This window comes from Diabrotica virgifera, chromosome 5, assembly GCF_917563875.1.
Source record: "Diabrotica virgifera virgifera chromosome 5, PGI_DIABVI_V3a".
Taxonomy (NCBI): Eukaryota; Metazoa; Arthropoda; class Insecta; order Coleoptera; family Chrysomelidae; genus Diabrotica; species Diabrotica virgifera.
This window is the reverse complement of record NC_065447.1, coordinates 188933025-188958218: the sequence shown is the minus strand read 5'-3', so window position 1 is coordinate 188958218 and position 25194 is coordinate 188933025. Positions and strand designations below refer to the sequence as shown.

The following is a 25194-nucleotide window of genomic DNA, read 5'->3' as shown; positions in this document are numbered from 1 at the left end:
CCCTAAGCTGGCTGAAAATTCCCTAGGTGTAATAGGGAAGATTCCCTAGGACTGTTAACTCTGAGGTGGACGACCTAGTGAGAAGTGATCGGCCGCCCTTCGATTTCTATGTGTTTGGTCCCCTGAAAAAAAAAAACAACTCAAAGGGAAGCGCTTTAATGCTGACTACGAACTGAAGCACGCTGTGATGGACTGGGTCTCGTCACGGCCACAAGAATTCTGGGAACAAAGTATCCTTCATTTTGTTAATCAATGGGATGGTTGTGCTGCTCAGGCCAAGGGTGAATAATTTGAATAAAGACTTTATATCCACAGTGTCGTTTCGTACCTTTACATTTAAACAACCTTATAGGGCAGTCAATGAGGGTACAGTAGACTCGCGATTATCCGAGTCTCGGTCATCCGAGCCCCTCGGTTAACCCAGGCAAAAGTAATAACAGGTGAGTTACAATTTTCAACCTTGACGCAACATCGCCAATTCAAAATCAAAAAGAGCTTATGCAAAATCAAAGACTTTTTTAAACAGTAATATTGATAAGGTAAATGTTTTTATCTTTTATAGACAGTACTGTATTAATTTTGTCATTAAAATATCCACAGTTATGATTATTTACGTGTTTTTCTATCAATATAACCAATCTCAGTGTTAACCGAGTTTTTCCGTATCCGAGGTAGTCACGGTCCCAGTTACCTCGGATAATCGCGAGTCTACTGCATTTGGCTCCGAATTCCATCCTACTACATCGATTTACTTGATATTTTCACAGTAAGTAGGGAATATCTCAGGAAACAAAGTCTACCCTATGCCGATGTGCGCTTTTATCTTGGGGGTGGTTCCCACCACTTCTCGGGAGTGAAAAATGTTTTGATTAAAATAGCCACGGCAGAGGCTAGAGAACCTAATTTTAAGCAAAAACTTTTCTCTAATTATTTTTTGAAAACTCAATACTTTTTGAGTTATTCGTAGTTGAAAATTGGCCATTTTCATTCAAAAATGACACCTTTTCGGACAGATTTTTGTGAATACCTTAAAAACTATACATCTAACAAAAAAACTATATAAAATAATTCTGTAGGTCATAAAAAAACAAAGAGATTCGTTCTTTCATAAATCTTTTAGTTAAAATAGAAAGAGGGATATGGTAGGTAAGAAAAGTTTGTTTTTTACTGCATGTTCAAATCGGTGTATTCAACTTGAAGTAACAGAGAAACGGTCGATTTTAGGTGTATAATGATACTTAAAACTTTTATAGAGCTTAAAAATACCTTTAAAATGAGCAATACTAAATGTCGATTACATTCAAATTAAGCGAGATATTCTGCAAAAAACTTTATGACTAATGAATTTTAAGAAGAAGTGAGAAGTATATTTAACCCCTCATCCATCAGAATTTAAATACATGTTTTTTCTTCTACAATACGTTTTATTATAGTATTAATTATATAAAAAAAGACTAAGTTTTCACTCTAATGGCATATAACATATCCCACCAGAATGAAAACAATGGGAACCTTCTCTGGTTACACCTCCGAGGCTTCTACAATTTGCAAGCCATACGGATGCTGAGACTAAGGAAGATGAGGGAATTCTACAATTTACAATTCACGTCACATCTGCTCAGCGCGGTAAAGTTCCAACGAGACTGGTTCCCTTCATACTCCACACAGAGTAAATGTAAATCAAAAATGAATAACCATTTTCAATTTCGTTGCAAAACGAAAATACAGCCGAACCATATTCCAGTCCAATCAGAGAGTGCTGCAAGCACCTCTACCGGTTTCGAAACTTATTAGTCTCTCATCAGGAGGCACATATGCTGCTCTCCCTGATCCAACCAAAACAAACCCCAGCGTGCAGTCCCGAATTGCAACGAACGAAATGGCATAGATGCCCTAGCGGCAACTGCTAGCAAAAGACTAAGTTTTCACTCTAATGGCATATAACATATCCCACCAGAATGAAAACAATGGGAACCTTCTCTGGTTACACCTCCGAGGCTTCTACAATTTGCAAGCCATACGGATGCTGAGACTAAGGAAGATGAGGGAATTCTACAATTTACAATTCACGTCACATCTGCTCAGCGCGGTAAAGTTCCAACGAGACTGGTTCCCTTCATACTCCACACAGAGTAAATGTAAATCAAAAATGAATAACCATTTTCAATTTCGTTGCAAAACGAAAATACAGCCGAACCATATTCCAGTCCAATCAGAGAGTGCTGCAAGCACCTCTACCGGTTTCGAAACTTATTAGTCTCTCATCAGGAGGCACATATGCTGCTCTCCCTGATCCAACCAAAACAAACCCCAGCGTGCAGTCCCGAATTGCAACGAACGAAATGGCATAGATGCCCTAGCGGCAACTGCTAGCAAAAGACTAAGTTTTCACTCTAATGGCATATAACATATCCCACCAGAATGAAAACAATGGGAACCTTCTCTGGTTACACCTCCGAGGCTTCTACAATTTGCAAGCCATACGGATGCTGAGACTAAGGAAGATGAGGGAATTCTACAATTTACAATTCACGTCACATCTGCTCAGCGCGGTAAAGTTCCAACGAGACTGGTTCCCTTCATACTCCACACAGAGTAAATGTAAATCAAAAATGAATAACCATTTTCAATTTCGTTGCAAAACGAAAATACAGCCGAACCATATTCCAGTCCAATCAGAGAGTGCTGCAAGCACCTCTACCGGTTTCGAAACTTATTAGTCTCTCATCAGGAGGCACATATGCTGCTCTCCCTGATCCAACCAAAACAAACCCCAGCGTGCAGTCCCGAATTGCAACGAACGAAATGGCATAGATGCCCTAGCGGCAACTGCTAGCAAAAGACTAAGTTTTCACTCTAATGGCATATAACATATCCCACCAGAATGAAAACAATGGGAACCTTCTCTGGTTACACCTCCGAGGCTTCTACAATTTGCAAGCCATACGGATGCTGAGACTAAGGAAGATGAGGGAATTCTACAATTTACAATTCACGTCACATCTGCTCAGCGCGGTAAAGTTCCAACGAGACTGGTTCCCTTCATACTCCACACAGAGTAAATGTAAATCAAAAATGAATAACCATTTTCAATTTCGTTGCAAAACGAAAATACAGCCGAACCATATTCCAGTCCAATCAGAGAGTGCTGCAAGCACCTCTACCGGTTTCGAAACTTATTAGTCTCTCATCAGGAGGCACATATGCTGCTCTCCCTGATCCAACCAAAACAAACCCCAGCGTGCAGTCCCGAATTGCAACGAACGAAATGGCATAGATGCCCTAGCGGCAACTGCTAGCAAAAGACTAAGTTTTCACTCTAATGGCATATAACATATCCCACCAGAATGAAAACAATGGGAACCTTCTCTGGTTACACCTCCGAGGCTTCTACAATTTGCAAGCCATACGGATGCTGAGACTAAGGAAGATGAGGGAATTCTACAATTTACAATTCACGTCACATCTGCTCAGCGCGGTAAAGTTCCAACGAGACTGGTTCCCTTCATACTCCACACAGAGTAAATGTAAATCAAAAATGAATAACCATTTTCAATTTCGTTGCAAAACGAAAATACAGCCGAACCATATTCCAGTCCTGGTGGGATATGTTATATGCCATTAGAGTGAAAACTTAGTCTTTTGCTAGCAGTTGCCGCTAGGGCATCTATGCCATTTCGTTCGTTGCAATTCGGGACTGCACGCTGGGGTTTGTTTTGGTTGGATCAGGGAGAGCAGCATATGTGCCTCCTGATGAGAGACTAATAAGTTTCGAAACCGGTAGAGGTGCTTGCAGCACTCTCTGATTGGACTGGAATATGGTTCGGCTGTATTTTCGTTTTGCAACGAAATTGAAAATGGTTATTCATTTTTGATTTACATTTACTCTGTGTGGAGTATGAAGGGAACCAGTCTCGTTGGAACTTTACCGCGCTGAGCAGATGTGACGTGAATTGTAAATTGTAGAATTCCCTCATCTTCCTTAGTCTCAGCATCCGTATGGCTTGCAAATTGTAGAAGCCTCGGAGGTGTAACCAGAGAAGGTTCCCATTGTTTTCATTCTGGTGGGATATGTTATATGCCATTAGAGTGAAAACTTAGTCTTTTGCTAGCAGTTGCCGCTAGGGCATCTATGCCATTTCGTTCGTTGCAATTCGGGACTGCACGCTGGGGTTTGTTTTGGTTGGATCAGGGAGAGCAGCATATGTGCCTCCTGATGAGAGACTAATAAGTTTCGAAACCGGTAGAGGTGCTTGCAGCACTCTCTGATTGGACTGGAATATGGTTCGGCTGTATTTTCGTTTTGCAACGAAATTGAAAATGGTTATTCATTTTTGATTTACATTTACTCTGTGTGGAGTATGAAGGGAACCAGTCTCGTTGGAACTTTACCGCGCTGAGCAGATGTGACGTGAATTGTAAATTGTAGAATTCCCTCATCTTCCTTAGTCTCAGCATCCGTATGGCTTGCAAATTGTAGAAGCCTCGGAGGTGTAACCAGAGAAGGTTCCCATTGTTTTCATTCTGGTGGGATATGTTATATGCCATTAGAGTGAAAACTTAGTCTTTTGCTAGCAGTTGCCGCTAGGGCATCTATGCCATTTCGTTCGTTGCAATTCGGGACTGCACGCTGGGGTTTGTTTTGGTTGGATCAGGGAGAGCAGCATATGTGCCTCCTGATGAGAGACTAATAAGTTTCGAAACCGGTAGAGGTGCTTGCAGCACTCTCTGATTGGACTGGAATATGGTTCGGCTGTATTTTCGTTTTGCAACGAAATTGAAAATGGTTATTCATTTTTGATTTACATTTACTCTGTGTGGAGTATGAAGGGAACCAGTCTCGTTGGAACTTTACCGCGCTGAGCAGATGTGACGTGAATTGTAAATTGTAGAATTCCCTCATCTTCCTTAGTCTCAGCATCCGTATGGCTTGCAAATTGTAGAAGCCTCGGAGGTGTAACCAGAGAAGGTTCCCATTGTTTTCATTCTGGTGGGATATGTTATATGCCATTAGAGTGAAAACTTAGTCTTTTGCTAGCAGTTGCCGCTAGGGCATCTATGCCATTTCGTTCGTTGCAATTCGGGACTGCACGCTGGGGTTTGTTTTGGTTGGATCAGGGAGAGCAGCATATGTGCCTCCTGATGAGAGACTAATAAGTTTCGAAACCGGTAGAGGTGCTTGCAGCACTCTCTGATTGGACTGGAATATGGTTCGGCTGTATTTTCGTTTTGCAACGAAATTGAAAATGGTTATTCATTTTTGATTTACATTTACTCTGTGTGGAGTATGAAGGGAACCAGTCTCGTTGGAACTTTACCGCGCTGAGCAGATGTGACGTGAATTGTAAATTGTAGAATTCCCTCATCTTCCTTAGTCTCAGCATCCGTATGGCTTGCAAATTGTAGAAGCCTCGGAGGTGTAACCAGAGAAGGTTCCCATTGTTTTCATTCTGGTGGGATATGTTATATGCCATTAGAGTGAAAACTTAGTCTTTTGCTAGCAGTTGCCGCTAGGGCATCTATGCCATTTCGTTCGTTGCAATTCGGGACTGCACGCTGGGGTTTGTTTTGGTTGGATCAGGGAGAGCAGCATATGTGCCTCCTGATGAGAGACTAATAAGTTTCGAAACCGGTAGAGGTGCTTGCAGCACTCTCTGATTGGACTGGAATATGGTTCGGCTGTATTTTCGTTTTGCAACGAAATTGAAAATGGTTATTCATTTTTTATTAATTATATGTTCAAAAAGTTGGACTGGTTTAATCCATTTATGCCCACAACTATTTTTGTCAAATATATCAATGATTTTCTCAAGAATGTAATAAAATACTCTAAAATGCATTGAAAAATGACTAAAAAAATTTTTCAAAAACTGATTTTCGAAAAATATGCTGGGTCGTTAACGACCCGTTGGACACATAGGGGTACAAAATAAAAATAATTACTTTTATGCAATAACATTTTATTTTACTTTATTTTTAAAACAATTAAGCAGGCATAGATTAATTATATTACTTAAGGCTTAAAATAGTTTGTGTGATAATCTTTGAAGAATTTATCGTGTAGTGGAATTTCACATTATCGCATGTAATGCGTTTGTAGTTTTATTTGAACATACACGAAATCTCCTTCTTTGAGCACCATTAATGATTAGATGCTGTGTTGATGGGGATGGAGCAGAAATTATTGCTATACATATTTTGAGGTCCAGAAGAACGGATAGAACGACTTTCCATAGTTAGATAATAATGTACGAACTATATATCTTCTAAATTCTAAGTTGTCATTTTTAATATCCAAACTGTCGTGCTAGTGTCCAAGCAATAGTTACACAAACATCCAGCACCCATAGCCATATTGGAAAGTATCATTTTTTCCACGCATTTTATACTGTAGTTCGAAATGTTGTTGTCCATCAAGTCGACTCCGCCCATAAATTTGTTGTATTGCGAAATTACAAATTGTTGATCGATTTGAATTTTTAGTTTTTCTTTTGATGAATATACGCTTGCTTTTTGAATTGGCTCCGTTCCATGCTCATTAGGTAACATGTCTATAGAACAATTGCAGACTTAAACCGTATGTACCAATAAAAATAGTGGATTTCTTTGGTCCAGAAGGCATCAAAATATGATTGTTGTGAAATTCAGACCTAAGCAATTTATCCCAAACATCAGAGATTTATCATCCGATCTAGTCTCACTATTTTCAATCTATTTCCTCCAGACTTTTTGCATTAGATAATGGTTTCTTACTAAAAAAACATTTTCTCAATATGATGTGTCATGTGCCAAACGGGTCGTTAGCGACCCATCAAAATATAATATTATATTTATAACATATTTATATCAAATTATTTTCATACTAGTAATATTATAATGTGTTAATACAACTTATGTTTATCTATATAAAATGAATTTAAATAATAAAATGATTTATTTAAATGTAATTACACACGTTTGAATGAAGCCATGCTGAGAACCCTATTCAATTTTTATTTTGATGTAATTCTGCGAACACTACGAGCGAAATAAACGGTTTTGCACTAAATAAATTGCTTACTTGCATAGCCAGGAATGAATTTGTAAACCAACAGCGACTGGTAAATTCGACATATTTGCTTGGAACATATTTTTGTCAGTTGGGTCGTTAACGACCCGTTGGGCATAAATGGGTTAAAATGAATGATTTTTGAAAAAAACAAGATTAAAATTATAGAGCGCATTTTTTAATTCTTTTAAAAATCTTCTTTTTCTCCATGTAACTCGAAAATGATAAGAGATACGAAAAAAAGATACTACACAAAAATGTAGGGATTTCTAGATAAAAATTTCTTTTTTATCCTTCATTACTGTATCTCTTATCATTTTCAAGGTACATGGAGAAAAAGGAAGATTTTAAAGAAAATTTAAAGTGCTCTATAATTTGATCTTTTTTTTCAAAAACCATTCATTTTAAACCCGTCCAACTTTCTGTACATAGAAATAACACTATAGTAAAAGGTATTGTAGAAATAAAACGAAGTACTTACATTTTGGTGGATGGGGGTTAAAATTACTTCTCGTTTTTTCTTACACAATAGTTATCAATTTTGTTTGCAGCATATCTCGCTTAGTTTTAATGCATTGGATCTTTAATATAGCTCATTTTAAAGGTATTTTCAAGCACTACAAAAGGTATTGGTAGCATTCTACACCTAAAATCGACCGTTTCCCTGTTATTTCAAGTTGAGTATACTAATTTGCGAATGTACCAAAAAACAAACTATTTTCACCTACCATATCTCTTTTTGTATTATAACTAGAAGAGTTTGTGTCTCTTTGTTTTTTTGTAACTTACAAAAATGTTTAATATCGTTTTTATACCCTATTCCACGAACATACGCCTGTTTTGGATTGTTGTATTGAAGATTGAAGTAAATTGCAAATTACATTGTTGTTTATTGGAATAATAGGCTATTGATTATATTCAAAATAAGATAGCTACAAGGAACTACAACGTTAACGGGGTTTTATTATTTCATATAGTCAATGGACATCTATATATGAAAAAACCGCGGAGTGCTACCATTTAAAGTGGTGCGTTTTTGAGAAATGGGTGAATTAGTCTCTGGGCACAGGTTACATTAGGGTGAGTTCTATGCACTTTTGGTACAAACATATCTACATAAAAATTGTTCCTGGTTAAATTTCGTATCTAAATATCACTATTTAAAGTCAATGATACTTTTTTTTACAAAAATATATTCAAAAGAAAAAGCACAAAATAACCCAAAAGAAAGAAATGTTGTTTTTTGTCCCATAACTTTTTTCCACGAGGATATAGGTATAGACATTGCTTTACAGAAAAAAATCTACATATTTTTTCTTTAAAATGTTGTTTAGTAGATGTAATTAGGATTTATATTTTTCGAGATATGATTTTTCAAATTTCGCCACTCACAGCAATTTTGGGCAATTTTCCTTGTTATTTCGCAAATATTGTTCTGTAACTTTTTTCTACGTAACTTTAGGTATATGCAATGGTACACGTAATAGGAATAGAAATCAATTACCTTTCAGATGGTCTACTGTATAATGCTGTACGACTTTTTTTAAAGAGATTATGGTTTTTAAATGTTTTATACTTTTAACGATTTTTTATAATATAATATAAAAATAAAATAATATTATTATATAATATATTATATAATATTATATTTTATATTATATATTATATATTATATATTATATATTATATATTATATATTATATATTATATATTATATATTATATATTATATTATAATACCTAATATAAAAACATATCTATTATTTTTTACGATTATTTTTGAAATTTCTCATAACTTTTTTCTTCTACATTTAGGTATATATTATATTATATAAAAAAAAGCTTATTTTGTTTACTTTAAAATGGTGTATTACAAAAAATTCTAGGATTATTTTTGAATAAGATAATATTTTTCAAAATGTATTAAGTACTTGCAACGATTTTTGATTTTAGGTTTATTTTTTAAATTTTCTCATTATACCTTTTTTTTCTTGTACATGAATATACTATATTTTGCTCAATAAAGATGGCTCACTTTCTGTTCTTTAAAATGGTGTATCATCTATATTTAAATAATGGAAACTTAGTCATTCGTTGGTATTTTTTAACTGTATTATTTAAAATTATTTCATTTACAAAAATTACAAAAACATTAGTCTTAGAAAACATCACTTTAGTTAAAATTATTTAAACGTTGACATTTAAAAAATTTTTAGAATCAAAGTTCATCTCTTCGTTAGCATTAGATTCAATATCTTCCTCTGACACCTTAGTTATCTTAGTTATCTTAGAGTTCCCACAATTAGTACCCATGCACATGCACCCTTTGCAGAATATTGAACAACTAATTCCTATCTTCCTACAACCGCAGTTTTTTGTACATTCTTTGGTACATTTACATGCTATTTTTTCAAGCAAATCTTGTGGTGCAGGAGCTTCAAGTCAAGTCAAGTCCGAGTCAAGTGGATCCAAAGTATTACCTATAAAAAATAAGATTCAATCATAACACACAATCACATAAAAAAATTACAATGAAAAATTTAAAAAATAATCCTAAAATCAAAAATCGTTGCTAGTACTTATTACATTTTGAAAAAGCATATCTTATTCAAAAATAATCCTAGAATTTTTTATAATACACCATTTTAAAGAAACCAAAATAAGCTTTCTTTTTATTATATAATATATACCTAAATGTATAAAAAAAAAGTTATAATGGAAAATTTAAAAAATAATCGTAAAAAATATAAAAACTCGCTAAACGTATAAAATCTTGAAAAAGATAACCTCTTTAAAAGAAGTCGTACAACATTATGCAGTAGAACATTTTAAAGGTAATTGATTTCTATTCCTCTTACGTGGACCAATAAATATGCCTAAATTTACGTATAAAAAAGTTACAGAACAATATTTGCGAAATAACAAGGAAAATTGCCCAAAATTGCTGTGAGTGGCGAAATTTGAAAAATCATATTTCGAAAACTATAAATCCTAATGACCTCTACCAAACATCATTTTAAAGAAAAAATATGTAAGTTTTTTTTTTCTGTGAAGCAATGTCTACACCTATATACCCGTGGACAAAAGTTATGGGACAAGAAACAAAATTTCTTTCTTTTGGGTTTCTTTGTGCTGTTTCCTTTGAATATATTTTTGTAAAAAAAAGTATCTTTGACTTTAAAAAGTTATATTTAGATAGGAAATTTAACGAAGAACAATTTTTATGTAGACGTGTTTGTACCAAAAGTGCATAGAACTCACCCTAATGTAACCTGTGCCCAGGGACTAATTCACCCATTTCTCAAAAACGCACCCCTTTAAATGGTAGCACTCCGCGGTTTTTTCATATATAGAGATTCATTGACCATATGAAATAATAAAACCCCGTTAACGTTGTAGTTCCTTTCTATAGTACATAATCAATAGCCTATAATTATTAGCGTCATTTACTTTCGTACTTCTTATGTTGCACAGTAAAATATTCGTTGTCGAAGTAATCCAAAATAGGCATATGTTCGTGGAATGGCCCATAGTTGGATGCATAGTTTTTAAGGTATTCACAAAAAACCGTTCGAAAAGGTATTATGTTTCAGTGAAAATGGCCACTTTTCAACCACGAATAATTCAAAAAGAATTGAGTTTTTAAAAAAAAATTATAGAACAGTTTTTGCTTAGAATTAGGTTCCCTAGCGAATTCCGTGATAATTTTAGCCAACAAATTTTCCACCCCTGAGAAGGGGTTCGAACCACCCCCAAGATAAAAGCACACTATACGGTAGACTTTGAATAAGGAGATAAGTAGAGGCTGGGACCAAAATTTCATTAAAATCCATGCAGTAGGATAAAATTCGGAGGTAATATCCTATTCTTGCTCCCATTGACTGGCGTATTAGTACATAACCAACATTTTGTTACTATACATATTATGTCTTACGGAGTGTTACAGATATCTTTATGCTTCCATACTCTAAGCGCACTGTATCAATACTTATGTATACGGACTATAAAGAATCATACGTACCACGTATAAAAGTTCGTTCCCAGTTGCACAATAAAGATATAGTTGGATCAAATGACCAACCAAGTAAAACGTCATTGTTATCACCTGGACTTTACTAACATTTTCCTGAAACATAATTTATAAATTTAAAAAAGTAAAGAAAAATTAATGTTTCAGTAATACAGAAAGGTCTACCTTAAGGGGAAAGGCGGAAAATGTCGCCTGTCAAAATTTTCAATGTAGAGCCATACCTTAAAACATATTTTATACAGAGTGTTACAATATTATACTTCAACAGCTATGAAATGCTTCGCAATGCTGCTAAAAAAAGAATAATTTAATTTTTAATCTCTAACATCTTACCAGACAAGAAAATGTACAATGGAGGCCTACGCAGAAATGCACGGCACTTTCAGAAGAAGAGTCAGAGCAGGTAATATTTTTCTTTCGCTTTTTCTTTTATGTGACGAGAAAACACGTCTCTTAGCAATTTGCCGCATCCGAATTATCGAGACTACACACTCCGTTAGTAAAGCACCGCTAACATTTTACTTGGATATTTTCATTAGTAATTACACGCGAGCTCTAAAATTGTCGATTTTTATCACGAGTGACACTTTGACAGCTTTAATTTCACGGCCCAAAGGGGAGTGAAATCTCTAACGGTTTATTTTAATGTGATCCAAGAATATATTGGAATGAAAGATGTAGAACTTTCTAAATTTGATAATATCAATAATTGTTAGAGATTTAAGAATTATCTCTACCACTGGAGATCTGGTAAGTTAGATTTTTGATTTTATGCAAATAACATTGCTTAGGAACTAAACTGCATACAGTATAATTCTAAATTAATAAAACAAAGTAAAAATCTTAAAATTAAGTTTCTCCATATCGTTAAGGCCGAAGCAGATAAAAAATGTTGCTTAATGAACATAGGGCGGATCTGTTTTGAGGTGGATGTGAGAGGTGGCATTCGGATTTTTGCAGATAAAGTTAGGTGACAACTTCAATAATAATAATTGACTTATGCTCCTTCTCAAATATGCCGGAACATTAATAAAAAAATTAAAATATTTTTATTTTGTTTGCTTATAACTTTAAAACGATTCGTTTTGGAACAAAGTTGTAAAAAATTAAATAAAGATAATTGAATTTTGTATGATATGCGACTGGTTCAAAATGTCTTAATGTATTACCCTTTCTGTAAAATATCAATAAATACAAAATAATGGGACAAAATAAGCCTGATTTTGTTCAACGTTTTTCAACCACTTTTATTGCAATTAGAATCTTCGTAATCTGTTAAAAAAATACGTATAACATACATAAACAGTCCACCAAATTTCATTAAAATCGACCTATAGTCCAAGTAATGAAGCTTAAAATAGGAGAAAACCTCGCAATTTTTACAGAATGGATCGATTTGCTTGAAAATTTGAGAATAAGTAGTGGATAGTCCAAGGATCAAAATCTATATGATGCCAAAAGGCGCTTTTACCATGGGGGTGGTTGCCACCCCATGTCGGGGGTGAAAATTTTTTATTATATTTTGACCGCAAAAGTTGGTAAAAACATTAATTCTAAGCAAAAAATATTCTATACATGTTTTTGATAAAATTAATAGTTTTCTATTTATTCGCTATCGAAAATGTTAGTTTTATATTAAAAAAAATTAATGTTTTTAATCAGTTTTCTGCAAATTACTTAAAAAATTTTTCTTTTATCAAAACAACTTTGCTTAACAAAAATGTACCTTTTAAAAAAATCTACAAAACCGTTTTTTTAAATTTTCTTTAAGACCAATAGTAATCGAGCTATACTTTATTATATGTTAGGTCCTCTTCGGAAAATGCTAAATATTGTAGTCTCAAAGTCAAAAGACGGGAAAACTATGCATTTTTCGAGGATCACTTGTTTAAACTAATTTGTAGTATTTAAAAATATCTATCTTCAGAAATAAAAAAAAGTCTTTAGCTCAAAATTTAGGTGGCTTATAATGAAAAGAATGTCAGACCCTATATTTTTCAGCGAAAAAGTGATCGAAAGCAAACCCCTAATCACCACCCTGATTAAAATTAGTTATTGACCTTATTTGGTCTTCTTTATTTATGTATTATTAATAGGTTCTAGAAGTGTTTAACTGGTTTAGAATGATTAGTTTTTAAAAAAATGGAGTCAAAAGCAAATATCGAATTTTTGAAGTTTGGTAAAAAATTCCCTTTTCTTCAGAATAGAAAGATTATCATCAGAGATACAAAAAAATATTTAAATATAAAATTGTAGCTTATTTAATTATCAAGAACATAGTTTGCAAAAAATTTCTCTACGGTAAAAATTGAGTGAGCTATTGACAATTAAAACTTGTAATAACATGCAAAAATCACCTTTACCAACCCATTCAAAGTCACCACTTTTTGCGACTGAGGATTTTAAAAGGATTTGGTATTAATAATCTTATAGATCTTGTAAAAACCTACAAAATTATTTTTTAACAAACTTTCTAAGATAAAAATTAAAAAGGTTACGGTAAAAAATCAATATATTTTTTTAAAAAAAAAAAAGAAATCCAATTGGAAGCATAATAATGTAAGTTAGCTTTGCTTTTAGTCATTGGCCTTATTAATTCTTCTTTATTTATGTATTATTAATAGATTTTAAAAGTTTGACTGGCTTAGAATGATTAGTTTTTAAAAAACTAGAGTTAAAAGCGAATAAAGACTTTTTGTAGTTTGGTAAAAAATGCCGTTTTCTTCAAAATAGAAAGATTAGCATCAGATATACCAAAAAATGTTTTTATATGAAATTGTAGGTTGTTTAATTCCCAAGAACTTGGTTTAAAAAAATTTTTCTACGGCAAAAATTGAGTGAATGGTAAATGAGTATATATCGAAAAACATTGATTTTTTCCATATAAAACTAACACTTTCGATAGCGAATAAATCGAAAAGTATTAATTTTATCAAAAAAATGTATAGAACATTTTTTGCTTAGAATGAATGTTCTTATCAACTTTTGCAGTCAAAATATAATAAAAAATTTCCACCCCTAAGATGGGGTGGCAACCGACCCCATGGTAAAAGCGCCTTTCGGCATCATATAGATTTTGATCCTTGAATTATCCACTACTTATTCTCAAATTTTCAAGCAAATCGATCCATTCTGTAAAAATTGCGAGGTGAAATGATTCGGTTCCTGGACTACTAATAGATTTTGCATAATAATTTTGCAATATAATTCTTTTTTAAGTTCAAAATTTTTAAAAAATGTCTGAACAAAAAGTGGACCATTTAAAAGTTTGCTAATTTTCTTGCATATAAACAAGCGTTCTACCTATCTAATACACCTTACAGAATTAAAATCGGATTATTTAAGCTGCCTCAGCAATGTTTTAAAGTTATAAACAATTTTTTGGCTTATAAATAAATTAGGGCTGTCTCCAGGGAGGGGGTACAACGGCCTCCTTTATTTAGATGGTCTTACCCAAGTTTTTATATGTATTTTGACCCGCAGAACCCAAATTTTTTGGTTAACAGTTGATCCGGATGTCGATAAGATTGTTATGAAAAAAATAAAACATTTTTTTGTATTTGAACTTTCAAAAAATCGAAAATATGCAATTTTTGACCCCGAACAACTTTTGATTAAAAAATAAAATAGCAATTCTGCTTACAGAATTTGAAAGCTTCAGTCGTTATACCGGTTTTAATTATTTGCATTGCTAAAAATTAATTTTTCTATTGTTAAATAAAGCTATTTGTTTATAAGCCAAAAAATTGTTTATAATTTTAAAACATTGCTGAGGCCGCTTAAATAATTCGAAATTAATTCTGTAAAGTGTGTTACATAGGTAGAGCGCCTCTTTATAATGTAAAAAAATTAGCGAACTTCTAAATAATCTACTTTTTGTTCAGCAAGTTTTTAAAAAATTTAAACTTTTTTAAATAAATTTAGATTGCAAATTTATTATGCAACATCTATTGGATCGATTTTAATGAAATTTGGTAGACAGTTTAAATATGCTATAAGAATAAAATTTAACGTGAAGTAAACACTCCCTGGTGTAGTTGGTATATTTTAATACAAATTAAAAAAAAATTTAAAAATCCAAAAGGATTACGTTCAGAACGTTTTCGGACTTATCATTCGATCATCAGTGAACTCCCTGTCCTTGCTAAATAGCCACAATGCCAAACACTGGTTAAGTTGTATGTTCAAACTACATAGTAAAAATTATAAAAGAATTTGGCGTAAGTTGGATGCCAATGGATTACTTCCAGCAACATGATGCTCTACTGCATAAAATTAATTTTTTTTGTGATTAGATCTTTATTGAACCACGTTTAGTCTGTCAATCTTCGGGTATTATCTTCTTTTATTTATATGCTATAAGAATTTTCTAAGTGAATTACTAAGCTTCCCAGTGCCACCAAAGTTGTTAAAAAACATTGAAAAACAACAGGCATACTTTGCCCCCTTATTTTGTATTTATTGCTATTTTGCAGAAAGGGTAATATTTTAAGACATTTTTAACCAGTCGCATAGCATACAAAATTCAATTTTATTTATTTTACTTTGCTACAATTTTGTTCCAAAACGAATCGTTTCAAAGTTGTAAGCAAAGAAAGTAGAAAAAATCGATGTTTATCGAAATTTTTAAATATTTTAATTTTTTTTATTAATGTTCCGGGCATATTTGAGAAGGAGCGTAAGTCAATTATTATTATTGAAGTTGTCACGTAACTTTATCTGATAAATCCGAATGTCACCTCTCACATCCAAAAATAGACGTTTTTTCACAGATCAGTTATGGTCTAACAGTTTGCTACATATTTCGAGAAGATCACGAAAAAATGTAAGTAATGGGAGAACGAAAAACGAAAAAAAGAGTGTAAATTCTTTTGTAAAATTAAATATTGGTCTTTGTATGATACCGTACACAAAAATATCAACCCTTTTATTAATTAAAATCAAAATATGATAGGTAGCTCTCTCAGTATTATAATATTTTACAGACATCCAGATTCCTGTTCTGGAAGTAAATTTAATTAACATTCTGTTTCTAAAGATATGTGATTGATACATTCAATCAGCCAGAACACCGCAGGCGGTTTTGCCAGGGGCCGATCAGAATACCACCGATATTTAAAGGAATTTAAAACTTTTGATTAAATTAATTTTGATAATTCGATCCGGGCCTAATAGACCAGTGCAAATAGCAAAAAAACAATAAAAAATTAATAGCAGGATGAGACCAATTCCAAATGAAAGTACACATATTAGATAACATGTGAACATTTTTTACCAAATCTGGATGAGGGGAACATGGGTTGGGGGAGCGCTTTTAGGGGTGAAACCGGTTAATTACGATTTGCGGCAAAACGGCACATCCTATCGAAAAAAGTTAAAGTGCAAAGTTGTAGGCTATAAGAAGATCTACAACTTTTGTAAATAAGCATTTTTCACATAACCTCAAAATATCCGAGAAAATTGGAAAATTCGATGTTTTTGATTTTATTTTTTTTCTCACTGAAAAATTTTTTTTTCCAAATATGGTGGAAACTTACCTCTTTATGTCCCAAACATGCTGTAATTTTTTTGTATAAAAATATTTTTTAAAACTCTCGTTTTTTTGTTTAAGGGAAAATGTAAGCATTTTTTCAATGGAAAAATCTTCCGAAATGTTTTTAGCTTTTTTAAAGAAGTTGGCATTTTTTTTTGTTTATTGAAACCTCTATTTTCTGATGGTGTAAAAAAATATACACGTTACTGTGGAAAATTTTGTCACAAAAGGCAAAAATCGGAAATTTATTTTCAACCCCTCACCATTTTCAGATTCTCAGACGTAATGTAAGTTGCATAGCGAGTAGGTGCAGCCCAGCCAGACGCCGCGCCGCGGTTATTATGTGTACCATGATGACACATACAGTGAATCAAACGTACGTGTTAAACATAATTTTGTGAAAAGAATTTAGTGATATATTTATTTATTTTAAAGAAAATTTAATCGTTGCATTTCTGCATTGTTTTCCGGGTTGCGATACAATATCGGGTTTTGCAGGAAAACTTGTCACATTCAGCCAATATTTTCTACAAAAAATATGCAAGTAAAGAAAATATCGCCAAAAATGGTTTAAAATTAATTCTATCAATTTATAAATGTAGAAATGAAAATATAAGTTTGAATCAATTAAGATTTAATAAATACCAATTAGCAAAAGTAAAAACTTCTTTTAAACTAGCTAATCTCCCACCAACTGAAGGCGCAGCAGAACAACACTGTTACAGAGCATACCATCAGATTCAATCCTGGATGGGTAACAAACTGACGGCAACAAATTGGGGCTGGAAGCAACATAAACGTGGCATTGTGCCCATATTCACAAATGCAGAATTAATTCCAGAAATATTACTAAAAAGTATTTGCTGCAGCTGTGAGACTGGATGCAATAGTATGTATAGTCAAAAATGTGGGTGAGGAAAGCATGGTTTGAAATGTACCAATTTATGTTCAAATTGTACTTCTGATAAATGCTCCAATGTTGAAAAACCATTTTTTTGATATTAATGAATATGATGACATTAGGGATGAGAAACCAACGCCAAATGAAGAAAATGTAGACGAAGACCATGATGGTCTAGAGTCTAGAAGATTTAGAGGAAACTGCAGAATCTGTAAGCATTACCGAATGTGATGAAGAAATGCCATCAAAGAACCAAAAACTTAATTAATTGATGAAAAATTGGCCACTAAAATTATAATAATTACTTTCTTTTGTATTAAATACACTTTTTCGTTAAAAAAGTTGTTGCGAATTTAATTTGGTTCATGAGAAAAAAGTTTAAAAAAATGTAGTTTATAGGTAACGGCCGATTTCATAATGAAGTTAAAGGAGGCTTTAAATTTAAATTTGCCTTTAACTTGAGATTTTTATTTCATAATCAAGTTAAAGGGCCCTTTTTATCAAAAGCCCTCTTTAACTTTAAAGTGCAGATTTCGGACCTTTAAGTTGCTAAAGTCTCCTTTAAAGGATACATAACCTATTTTGTTGAGATGAAAACACAGTTGTTTAACTTAAGGTTAACATAACAGTCAATAATAATTATTATATTATTACTAGGATTAATTAATTGTACTTTAAAAGTACAATTGTGTATAATTTTGAAACGTCTAGTTCAAGAAATTTATTGTATTCAGAAGACCAAAAATTAACCAGAACAGATTAAGAACAAACTGTTTTGAACAATAATAATTATGATGATCTGGATTTTTATCAAAGATTTAGGTTGAAAACAAACAGTTTTGTGTGCCTTCTTAAATAGAAAACCAAATAACTTTGCCTACTATTAGGTAAGTGACTAAAAATTTGTTGATGTAAGTAAAAACAATGCTGTTTATTAATTTTAGAGGTGGATGCTATGCATTACTCCCATGCAACTAATTCTGTTGGATTTTATGCATAAGGAAGTATGCAATTAAATGTAGCTGATTTTACGGCAGTGTCCAGAGGTTCAGCAAGTAGAATTATAAAAATAGTATCCTTTACAATTGCAAGAATCATCAAGAGATGGAAAGCTGTTGAAGATTTTTACAAGATTGCTGTATTCCCTAGAATAATGAGTGCAATGGGTTATACTTTAATTAAAATAGATTCTGCAGGTGTTCAGGATGCAGAAATTTTCAGGTCCAGCAAATCATTTTTTGCATTGAATGTTCAGTCAGTGATGCAAAATTTAAAATTAGAGATATTGTTGTACTGTGGCCATCAAATAAAACATTTTTAATAATAGTAGGCTGAAGCATAATTCAGGGGCTTAGAATCACACAAATGTAGCTACATTTTGTTTTATTTTCGTCTACAGAAATATTAGGGTTACGGTAACTGAACGTTATAATATGTAGGTACCTAGCCTAGATATGCATGTCCAAATCAGAACTAAAGCAGGTGGACATACGTTCATGTGAATCTTAAATAAGAAGTTTAATGTAGTTATGCTTGTTTGACCCTAACCCCCTGAATTTTGAAAGTGGTATCTTTGGCAATTACATATTGGTTGGTGACAGTGACGAACAAGGAATGTAGTAGAACAGCAATATGGGTTGTGGAAATGAAGATTTCCTATACTCCGCTTAGGAATGAGACTACAATTAGAAAACATGACTGTGATTGTTGCAACTAGAGTGCTTCATAATATTGCCATTGATATGGATGACAATTTTCCTGTGAATAAAACTGAAGATGAAGCAAACAATGAATAATTACAACAGATAAAAAATAATGAAAATATTTCAGAAAACAATATAACTGTGTTAATAAATGAACACTTTGGTAGATTGTTAATATATTTATTAATAAAAACAAAATGAATGTATTGAACTTTTTATTTATTTTAGTTTATCCCATTTTTTATAGACCTGGATCCCACGTAACAAAAATAAGTTGATTAATAGCAAGCTGAAAATTTGTTAATAGCTTAACGATGTCTGTCGGACAAACTTTGATGTATGGTAACGCTGGAATGGGGGGAGTTTTAATTGTGGAACAGGTTAAAAATTTGGAACGTAAAACTACGAAAACGTTCCACGTATTTTGTTGGACAGAACTTCCAATTGATTTGTTACCATTCATTAAACTCTCATGCAAAAAATCAGACTGGTGTTTATCAACAACTGGGCATTTTAATGAGTGGAACACGAAGAACATGTCACATGACAGGAATCATGTTGGTTAGTAATAGCAGTCTGATTTTTGCATGAGAGTTTAATGAAAGGAAACAAATCAATTGGATGTTCTGTCCAACAAAATACATGGGACGTTTTCGTAATCTCACTTTCCAAATTTTTAAACTGTTCCACAATTAAAACTTCCAGTGTTCCCATACATCAAAGTTTGTCCGACTAGACACCGTTAAGCTATTAACAAATTTTCAGCTTGCTATTAATCAACTTTTTTTGGTGTGCGGGATCCAGGCCTGTTAGGTAGTTTTATTTTTAAATCCAATATTTTTATTTTTTTATATTCTGCCTCTTCCCTTTCTATCCTTTTTTTTCTTCTCTTCTGCAAATATGCAATGCAAATGAACATTAGCTTGCCTGTAGATGATACTCAATTATTTGGATAATGTAAATGATTTTTAACAAATAAAATATTGTACCGACCTTTCCTTTATTCTTCACATTTATTTATTATATTTCTATAACTTTCTATCTTTTGTAACAAAAGAAGTTCCTCCTCTTTGCTAAAGTTTGTAGAAGTAATTTTTTGTTATCTCGTTATATTATGTCCATTTTTTTAAATTTCACTTTTTATTGATGAGTACCTAATTAAGTAATAGTAGGTGTATATAATTATTAAATAAAAGGAATACCTATATACAATAATAAAATTAAAAAGTAAGTATTAGGTGATTAAAAAGAAAAGTAGAGTAATAATAAATATATAGAAATAGTAATAACAAATAATAATAATTAAGTAATAATAAGTAACTTTTTGTAATAAAAACAAAAATTATAGGATTAGTATCCAAGAGTAGGTATCCTACAAAACGCTACAAACTGGCAAAATGTATGACATTCAAATATCATTATTTCCATTTTAGTTCAAATATAACATAATTCAGTTTAACCAACAGTATAAGATTTCTTTAAAACAGACTTTACTAAAAGCATCCTTTAAATCGAATTATGAAATCAAAATCGTTAACAGCCGCTTTAAAGTCCACTTTAACATGAAGCCTCTTTTACTAAAGTCCACTTTTTCGAATGATTATGAAACCGGCTGTAAGTAGGCCGACTTTTTAAAAAAAATATATAGTTTAAAAGAAATAAAAAACACGCTTTTAAAGCACTAAAAATTTAAAAATAACTTTTGAAATTAAAGCTAGTACTATTTTATTTTTGAATTTTTAGTGCTTTAAAAGCGTGTTCTTTATTTTTTTAACTATAATTTTTTCACAAAATTAAAAATCACAGACAACGGCATAGGTGTAGTAAATTTTTAACAGAGGTTCGTTGGTTCCTGCTCGCTATGCAACTTATATTACGTCTGAGAATCTGAAAATGGTGAGAAGTTGAAAATAAATTTCCGATTTTTTCCTTTTGTGACAAAATTTTCCACAGTAATTTATATATTTTTTTACACCGTCAGAAGATAGAGGTTTCAATAAACAAAAAAAATGCCAACTTCTTTAAAAAAAGCTAAAAAAATTTCGGGAGATTTTTCAATTGAAAAAATGCTTACATTTTTCCTTAAACATAAAAAACAAGAGTTTTAAAAAATATTTTTATACAAAAAATTTACAGCGTGTTTGGAACAGAAAGAGGTAAGTTTCACCATATTTGGTAAAAAAAAAAATTTTTTTCAGTGATAAAAAAATAAAATCAAAAACATCATATTTTCCGATTTTCTCGGATATTTTGAGGTTATCTGAAAAATGTTTATTTACAAAAGTTGTAGATCTTTTTATTGCCTACAACTTTGTGATTTAACTTTTTTCAATAGGATGTGCCGTTTTGCCGCAAATCGTAATTAACCGTTTTCACCCCTAAAAACGCTCCCCCAACCCTTGTTCCCCTCATCCAGATTTGGTGAAAAATGTTCCACATGTTATCTAATATGTGTACTTTCATTTGGAATTGGTCTCATCCTGCTATTAATTTTTTATTTTTTTGGTCCTTTTTAGAGCTATCTGCACTGGTCTATAAACAGGACAAAATACTTATGACCTGCTCTGAATGAATTTGCCCTAAAAGTTTACGTAATATTCGTATATTGATATTGATATTAGTATGAAAATAATTAACTATATTTTACAATCTTTATATAGAAGCAGAGAAATCTCTAACAAAATAGCAATTTATGAAACAGTTCGTTAAGTGTGCTTTTTGCGCATGCACGCGATGTTTAGAGCACGAGCGGTCGAGTGCTATTATACATCGCATAAGTGCGCAAAAAGTGCTTCACGCACAGCTTCATACAATAGTTTATCTACGATAAACAAATAAAAAATACAACTCTTCGTCACTGGAATACATTTCTAATTTTTAGAACTTTGACATTTGAAAATCTAAACTTCTTTCAAACCACAAAACTGTCAAAATTTTGTTGTAATTTATTGCTCACGATATGTCATTATCATGACAACGCGAGAGTTAAGGGTATTTGATTATATGAACGTATGCCAAAAACAGTGCGAAAAACAGTGGCGTACTGATAGACCAGCGGGCCCTGGTTCCAGTTGGGAGGCGGTCCTGCTCGCCCAATAGAAACACACATTGTATATCAAAGTAAAACTTAATGTTTATTAAAATATAAAAAGTAATTTCTGAACGACTAATTTAATTTTTGATGCTAATTGGAAGTGATTTTCACGATTTTTTTTATAAACAAAAAATGAACCAACATTCTTTTGATCGTAAGTTACTTACTTTTGATGTTAGAAACTTTTTTAAGAAATAAAAATAAAGCTTTTTCAAAGACTTTACAAAATTTGAGTTTTCCACGAAAAGTGCTTGATATTTTGGTTATTTCACGTTGAAATATTCGATTTGGAATTTGACTAGTAAGAACTCGATTTTCATTAGCTACAACTGTGCTTCTACTGGGTCTACACACCTTATACATACTTACATCATTTTTTTATAAACTATATTTTTGCTATTAATACTTTTTTGATAAAATACTTACTTTTTGAGTGATTTGCGAAAAACCGTCTGCAACGTGGTTTTTTGTTGAAAATAAACATTTTTACTAGCAAATAACTCGAAAAGTATTGACTTAATACAAAAACGGTATAGAAAAAAAGTTGCTTAGAATTAGTTAGTTCGTCCAATTCCGGACTTATCCAGTCCCTGTGTTTTTTAATGAATATTGTTTTTAAATTTTTTGATTTTGATATTGGTAGGTATTCTTCGTTTTTATTTATAAGTACCTACAAAAAAATTAAAATTTATGAAGCAGTTAAATTTCCTAGTAGTCCAGGGCGGATCTGTTTTGAGATGGACGTTGAGAGGTGACTCAAATTTTTTTGCAGAAATTGCTTGAAAATAAATCAAATAATAATATTTGAGTTATCCTCCCTCTCAAAAAGGCCCGGAACATTGTTTAAATAATCAAAATGTCAAGAATTGAAGAAAAAATTTGATTTTTTTCTTCGTTTTTTGATTATAACTTTAAAAGTATTCATTTCCGAGAAAAGTTGTACTGACATAAAAGTTGCGTAATTCAATTTACTACAATATAGAATTGGTTAAAAATTTAAAAAATAGTCACCCTAGTTGCAAAATAGCAATAATTGCGAAAAAACCATACAAAAACAAGTATTGGCATTTTACGTTTTTCAACCATTTATGCTACACTTAGGGTCGATTTCTCATACCTGCGTTAATCTATGGTTCAGTTGAACCGGGTTCACGGGTGATCTCCGGTTCTGTTTGGAATGCATTTCTCATTGCGCGTTCATGTCAGTGCTCGTTGTACAGCTTTCGAGAAATGCCAATAGATGGCAAAAGGTAAAAACCTGTCGCCATTTTGAACTACCTTTTTTATGCCGTTTCTGAATAAAGTTAAATTTAAGTATTTATAATCAAATAGTCATTTTAATAATTATAAATAAATATTATAAAAACACAAATAATGTTATCGTTTATCGTTAGGTTTAATATAATAAAATAGGATATATTTATATTATGACAGCGTTTCGTGTTAATACAACGCATGCGTAGTCCATGAAATCATCTGAACTGAGTTCTGAAATCTTTGAACGGCCGAATTCCACCGTTCAAGCATCGTTCAAGTTTAAACTGCCATCGGTTGAACGGGAATTGAGAAAGACGATTTTGACTTTAAACTGACGTTTACGAGAAGTTCAGGTTAAACTGAAGTTGAACTCGATATGAGAAATCGGCCCTTAGGACCTTCAGGTTTCACCCAGAAAAACTTTATGATACAGTAAAATAATACTGTAAATTTCATTAAGATCAGTTCAATAGATTTTTTAAAATAAATTTTGCAATACAGCTTTCGAAAAAAAAATCATTTTTTCAAAATGTTACAGGACTGAAAATAAAGCAGATAGCAAGTTGAATTTTTTTTTGCTTATAGAAGTGTACTGTACCTTTCATTTGCAATTTTCAAAATTAAAATCGATTAATTACCACGGTGTCAGAAAATTTTTTAAATAAACAATAATTTTTGGTGCTACGCGCAGGACAGCGGTGTTCAATTCACACAGGTTGATTTCCACCAAAATTTTTTCCAATCTTTATCTAATATAATATTTTCTTACTCTATATTTTGTTGTATTTTAATTTTTTAATTGCACAAAAATCAAACTAATTTTATTATTTTTTGTGAAATATTGTTTAAATAATTGCATATGTTTAAAAATAATAAACTTTTATTATTTAAGTTAAAATATATGAACAAAGAAAGTTTTTGCTAATAAAAGTGGTATTTCAAAGGATAGAGTATGTGTTTTTATTTTGCAATAAACAAATTTATTTATTTATATCGAAATGTCATAAAAATTAAAATGTATCAATCATTATCAAAGGTCATTGGAATGCCCAATCAGAGCAACCTATCCGCTGTCCTGCGCGTAGCACCAATAATTAATGTTTATTTAAAAATTTCCTGACGCCGTGGTGTTAAGCGATTTTAATTTTGCAAAATTGCAAATGAAAGGTACAGTACACTTCTATATGCAAAAAAATTTTTAACTTGCTATCTGCTTTATTTTTAGTCCTGTAAAATTTTGAAAAAATGAATTTCTTTTACGAAATTTATTTTCAAAATTTATTTTGCAAAATTTATTGAACCGATCTTAATGAAATTCACATTATTGTTTTACTGTATCATAAAATTTTTCAGGGTGAAATATGAAGGTCCTAAGTGTAGCATAAATGGTTGAAAAACGTAAAATGCGAATACTTGTTTTCGTATGTTTTTTTCACAATTATTGCTATTTTGCAACAAGGGTGACTATTTCTTAAATTTTTAAGTAATTCTATATTGTAGGAAATTTAATTATGCAATTTTTATGTCAGTACAACTTTTCTCGGAAATTAATACTTTTAAAGTTATAATCAAAAAACCAAGAAAAACATCGAATTTTTCCTTAATTTTTTGACATTTTGATTATTTAAA

At 31.9% G+C, this 25194-nt stretch overlaps 1 protein-coding gene across 1 annotated transcript in view; it reads right to left on the bottom strand.

The window, feature by feature from the left end:
- LOC114330209 (odorant receptor Or1-like) overlaps window positions 1-25194 on the bottom strand; it is a 149431-nt gene that overhangs the window by 71225 nt on the left and 53012 nt on the right. The window contains exon 3 of the mRNA XM_028279530.2: window positions 11069-11173. Coding sequence (XP_028135331.2) covers window positions 11069-11173 — 105 coding nt within the window. The remainder of the gene's footprint in view (window positions 1-11068; window positions 11174-25194) is intronic.